The sequence below is a fragment of the Lupinus angustifolius genome, chromosome LG17 (assembly GCF_001865875.1).
Source record: "Lupinus angustifolius cultivar Tanjil chromosome LG17, LupAngTanjil_v1.0, whole genome shotgun sequence".
Taxonomy (NCBI): domain Eukaryota; kingdom Viridiplantae; phylum Streptophyta; class Magnoliopsida; order Fabales; family Fabaceae; genus Lupinus; species Lupinus angustifolius.
The window spans coordinates 20,949,965-20,956,273 of NC_032025.1; the positions used below are offsets into that span (position 1 = coordinate 20,949,965).

The following is a 6,309-nucleotide window of genomic DNA, read 5'->3' on the forward strand; positions in this document are numbered from 1 at the left end:
TTTTTAGTTTCTATTTTTGATGTTCCATCCTCTCTTCTTATAGTTTTGATAAGTGAGAACAATAATGGAAAGGTGTATCTTTCTAGATGAAAAGGATGAACCATCATTCCCTGAAGTCGACTAGATGTATCAAATAAAAAACCATCGTAATGTTCTATCATAAATCATGTTCATCGACAAAATATTGATCTCAAAATATTTCTTAATAGTTTCACCTATGGTTTTTCTTTGCCTCTCTTTTCTTCTACAAATTGGATTAGTCTTCATTTGATATACTATCATTACCAGAGCTTCTAATGATATGCTCCACACATGTCCAAACCACCTAAGGCGTGACTTTACCTTCTTTTCTACGATAGGAGCTACTCCAGTTTTCCTTCTAATGCATTCATTTCTAACCCTGTCTTCTCTATTGTGTTCACTCATCCATCACAACATTTTAATCTCTGCTACATGAAATTTATTCTATTTTTGACATTTTACCGTCTAACATTTAGTCTCATATAACATTATGGGTCTTATAACTTCACAGTAAAGCTTCTCATTAAACTCTAGTGACACCTTTATATTTTGATACTACCAAGAGTATCTTTTCACCTTTTTGGGTAAGGAACTAATCCCTTTCGGAGTGTGTGGTTGCCCCTCCCAACAAATGTCGCTCTCAAGAATCGAACATTTGACTTTTTGGACATTCTGAAGATCTAATGGGATCTTACACCACTAGAACAACACTTTATTAGTAGTGACACCTTTATATCACGTATGATAACCGAAGCATTCCACCATTTAATTCACCTTACTTCAATCTTATGGTTTACATTTCTGTCAATTTACCATTATGTTGTATGATTGACCATGCTTAAATTTAACATGATGATTACATATTTCTGAAAATACAATCTAAGGAAATTACAATTGGCAGAAATTAGGTTCCTCCCCCAAACAAGGGTGGTAGTGTAATACAAGATTCCTTAGGCCAACAAAACTTGCATAGTTCATGATCAGGAGCACCCATGGTTTCAAGGGTCAGTCTTTGTTTCAATATGAACACTCAGATTTAGACAACACACAAACTACCAATTAACAAGATCAAAAGATACTCACTTCTTAGACTTATTGTGTGTGTTAAGAAAGGTCCTTCCAGAAGCTTGATTGAATTTATGCTACCGCGTCCTCCAAGCAGAAACAGACTTTGGAACAAGATTGATTGCATTGGATGATGCTTCTAGCCTGCTTCCATCGATAAACCACACCCAGAAATGATTAAGTGCACATAAAAATACATATAATTGGAACCCATTTCTGGAAATGTTTAAACAAAACTACATGTGAAAAAAATTGATTTAGTTTATCTTCCTTCCATCTGTTTTTAAAAATCATGTATAAACTTCTAATTTTGAAGTGGTAAAATCTGTAGTTCATTAGAGAATGGTGCAGCACTTTCTTATTGCTAATAATGTGAAAAAGAAAAGCAATGTTTAAAAGCCAAAGGAAAGAGAGAGCACTTTGATATTTCTTCAACAGCCTTCAAAACCTCAGCTGAACTAGTCTCCAAAACCTGTCCTCCGAAAATAATCTCATCTAGTATAGTATGTATCTGCAGATGAACTCGTCTTTAGGAGATCATAATGGAAATTTCAGATGAAAATATTGCTTGTTGAAAGCTACTAAGCAAGAGTGAACTCATTTTCCAAAACTTTTTGGGGAATGCATTTTCAAATAAACAACCCAAAATTAGTGAACATATAAATAAAGGAGTTACTAAAAAATTTTAGTAACTTGACTCAAACATTTCCGATTGCTTCATTTTTCATAATCTTATAAGTCAAACTAGCAGGCTGCAGCTAACTCCAAACATATGTATCACAGCATAAAGTGTTTCTCTAAATCATAAAACAGATTCTAATTCATTTTTGTTAATAGGTTGTTATATAGAATCAGCATGAGATAGAGAGTATATGATGCAAAATTGAGGGCACAAAGTTTACAACCTTACTATAGTTGAACACGACATCAAGCTCACACACATTTCTGAAGCATTTGTCCAATGTTTCAACCAAGACTGAAGGCAGAAAGGGTATAAAGTAAGCAAATTGCCCCATCAAATTAACAATCAAGTAAAAGGTAGTTTTTCACAGCAGTCAGCACAGTTATAATGGTCATGCGTAATGTAATGTAATGTAATGTAATGATAATCCAGAATTGTCTAGTTGTAATTCAACCACTCAGTCCTTAACCCAGCACTGATAATAAAACAACTTTTTTCTGTCTGTTTTTACCTCAAATATTGATGACATCCATAAAAAACAGCATAAGTCATTTGTAACTATAATTCAAAGCAAGCATGATGCATCTTTTCAAGTTAGTCCCCTTAGCAAGAGAATGTAGCAATAAGGATGGTAAATATCAGTATATCCATACCTTTTATATACCACCTTTCAACTTTGAGAAGCACTTATTATGTGTATTATAAAAATTCAGCTATTTCTTTTATGAAAGTAATGATAAAACAAGTATTGCAGCATTGAGCTATAGTAGATTATGTTAAAGATTAAAAATCATCATTTTTATAATAGATCATGAGCAGGCGTAGCATATTTCTATATGCAGTCAATTAGAAAGCTCTCATTTCATGTTCAAAATTCCTCATTCACTGACAATATAAAAAATTAAACCATGCTTGCATTTAGATGCCAACAAAATTTCATAGTTTCTTTGAGATGCTTCTTAAGACAGAAACAGACTAATACCATGCATGATAACATGAAGCCATTACTATGTAAAACTATTGGAATAACCAATCAGCAGACCAATAATCCTGTAAAAAAGATAGATCTCCTGGATTTTGACACATAATGCAATACAAAAAATGGTTAGGTAACAGCAACATTTCCGGCAGATAGGCAGTGGTCAGGAATCTACCTTGTATCAAGTCAAGAATAGCAAGCTCATTTTCAGAACTATCAAATATAAAGACAAAGTATAAAGTTGCAAAGTGCTTGTAGACAAGGCGAGCATCCTGAAAAAAAAATGAATTCATAACTTCATTTCTTTGGATAAAAAAGTTATTTCTTTGGGATAAGAGAAGAGATTCATTACGACAAAGAGAAGAATACAAAAGGATAAGGAGGATAAGAGATTTTACTTAGAATAAAATAAAGAGAAAAACAATCATTACAGAACAAAAAGACATAATGCGTCAAAGCTACCCAACCCCTCAACATATCAGTCTCGATGTCTCTCATTAAAAGACTGTGCTTTACACCATATTGAAGGCAAATGCCTAATCTAATCCTAAGTTAGCTGCTTATCCAAAGTCATAAATTTGTTGCACATTGTCACAAATTTGGATACCTTCTACCAAAACCAGCAAAGCTACTATTAGAATTTGGTCCAGTGACTTAGGCTACACCTAAACTAAGAATTCCACATAGAAGTACTGAAGTAGCACCAAAGTGACCGAACAGCGAGGCGAGGAACTGATCTTAAGCTTGCACCAAAGATATTGCCATATCAGGTGAAACAGCTTGTGTATAGCAGACTAATAACCTATAACTTGTAATTGGTAGCAATTATAATAAGAACAGCTGGGAAAACAAAAGACTAAATCTTAGAGGGAACAAAATACTAAATCTTACCCTACTCAACTAGCACAGTTAATAGTATTACTACAAAATAAAGAAGCTATCACATAGCATGGACTGTCAATAATATCAGCACAACACAAGGTTGGCTATCAAATTAAGAGAACCACTGTATTCAAAATATGAACATAATTTATGATAGGGCATTATGACGTCGTCTGATCCATGTAGCCGACCCCACCTAGTGTGATAAAGGTTTGGTTGTTGTTGTTGTAGACCCTACAGTTAGTCTCTAGTTCTCATTGAAAAAATACGCATACTGACAATTATGACTACATTACTCGCCCTAACTTAAGATTAGAAGCAAGTTCATGATAACTCATTTCAAGTTTCACCCATTCACATTTTACACCCTGTGCAACAATATGAATATTCCATACCACAAAATCCTTTTTTACATATAGTATTATACCATCTAATACAGCAAAGAACAAACCACAACTGGATCATTTTAAATTCAATCATTTAATATAATTAGAATACATAAATTGAAACACTGAAAGATCAAAATTATAGTAACTAGTAAATGGAAAAACATAATCAACAAAAAAAAAACAAAATGGAATGACATAATACCGGGCCAAAGATGGACTCAGCATTCACAAAATTGCTGACATGTTCAGGTCTACTGCATAGGACTGCAAAGCAAACAAAGTTGATAAAAAGGAACTACAATTTTCAAATAAGAAGCTATTTTGCCATAATCTATCTTATATATAAATAAAATCCGGAGTTTTGTATAACATCTGGCGACTCAGCACACAAGACTCCCACCTAAATATAAGCAACTTACGAGGAGACTGACTATTTCCAAAATTTAAACTCATGACCTTTCTGTAACTGACAACAACTTTACGGTTGCGCCGAGTCTCACCCTCAGCTTCTAGTAAAAAATTGAATCAACCAAAATATAAGTACAAGAATGAAAAGTGATTTTTTAAAACCTGCAAAGACATTTCGAATTGCTTCCTGCTGCTTCTCCACCGTCTGATCTACCAAAAAATAACAATAAATAAATAAATATAATATTAAACAAATTGTGATGATTTTTTGATATGGAAAAATTGCATCAAAATGAAAAAAGAGGAGACCCGAAATTCATAGAATTTGGTGAGACGAGGTTTTCCCTGTGTATTCATCACTAACACTGCTTTGATCATATTCGTTATTCGTTTTCCCAAATGAAAATTCTATGAATGCAAATGCAGCGTTGTAAGAGAAAGATTAATGGAGAAAGATTTGAGAATGAGAAAAGGAAAATGGAATTCAAGGGTTATTTTTTAAATTCATTATTATTTATTATTTATTATACTAGTAAATTTGATATGAAATTCATGTTTTTCATATTTAATATAAATGGTAAATAATTTATTTTAAATTACATATACTATTTATATTGGATTACATTTTTTTACTTGAGATGTTTTGATTTGATGTGGTGGATAAATTGGTGTTATATTTATATATTTTATATACCTTTTTTGTTTTGATTTTTTTTGTATTATCTCATCTTTTTGGTAAGGAACTAATCTTTTTCGAGGTTCGTAGTTGCCCCTTCCAAAAGTGTCACTTTCAAAGAATTGAACATTCGACCTTAGGGATTCAGTGGGACGGTACACCAAAAGATTTATAGTTCAATTCATGTAATAAAAACTTATTGCGAGAGACAATTATGTACCTGAAAAGATTTACATATTATAGGTAACTATATATCTAATATTATGGATTATTTTCTCTTTTAATTGGTTATGTTTTCACTAATATAATTTAATCTAAAATAAGATCTTACACAAATAAGTTTTCTTCATTGGATATTTCATTTATGCTTTTCAGTTTAAATAAGTTCACAAGACTTTCACTCTTCATTCAATATAATTGATTCTTCATTTTTATAATGTCCACTTAAACTTTAAATTATGTATTATGAATAGTTTACATTAGATGTGTACTTTTATTAGGGATTATTCCAATACAATGATTGATGAATCTTAAGATTTCTTGAAAGTAGACATGTCTTAAACACAAAATGGTCTTAACACAAATACGTATTGCAAACATTTTAAAACAATTTTGAGATTGAGGTTTTCATATTGTTAAAGATATAAGATTAGTGTGAAGTCAATATTTCATTAGTTTGAATATGTTGTAGTACTTATATGATATTAAACACACTTAAGATAGATAAATCGGAACGTGAAGTTGAATCGATATAATCTTATTTAATATATTTGGAATCATCAAACTTAGTAATCTAAAAAAATTTGAGACTATTTTATTCATTAAAAAAATTCTATTATAATAGTCTCTCCAAGATTATAATTGTCATCAAGTTAGTAGAGACATTGAAATTAGGAATGGCAACGGGGCGGGTCGGGGTCAGGTTTGCACATACCCAAACCCGAACTCGAAATTCAAAACCCAAACTCAACGGGGTTGAAAATAAAAATACCATCCCCGAACCCGTCGGGTTTCGGGTAACCCGAACCCGAAAAAAACCCGAAAATGATAAAGTGTTAAGGAAAACATGATATTATTTTCGTATAATTTTACTCTAACATTTCTATTTTCTCTTGTATTATTTGATTTCTTTTATGTTTGAAGATCAAATAGTATATAAAGTAACATTAGAGATTAAAAACAATTAGCAAATGATAGAAATTTCAAT

General features: G+C 31.7%; 1 protein-coding gene across 1 annotated transcript; it reads right to left on the reverse strand.

Moving 5' to 3' along the window:
* On the reverse strand, positions 872-4,900 carry LOC109330562 (AP-3 complex subunit sigma). The gene is made up of 7 exons (XM_019564794.1): positions 4,736-4,900; positions 4,589-4,631; positions 4,221-4,282; positions 2,923-3,019; positions 1,992-2,062; positions 1,506-1,597; positions 872-1,230 (listed from the first exon to the last, which is right to left on the reverse strand). The coding sequence occupies exons 1-7, from the start codon at positions 4,802-4,804 to the stop codon at positions 1,164-1,166; spliced, it is 501 nt and encodes a 166-aa protein (XP_019420339.1). The 5' UTR covers positions 4,805-4,900; the 3' UTR covers positions 872-1,163.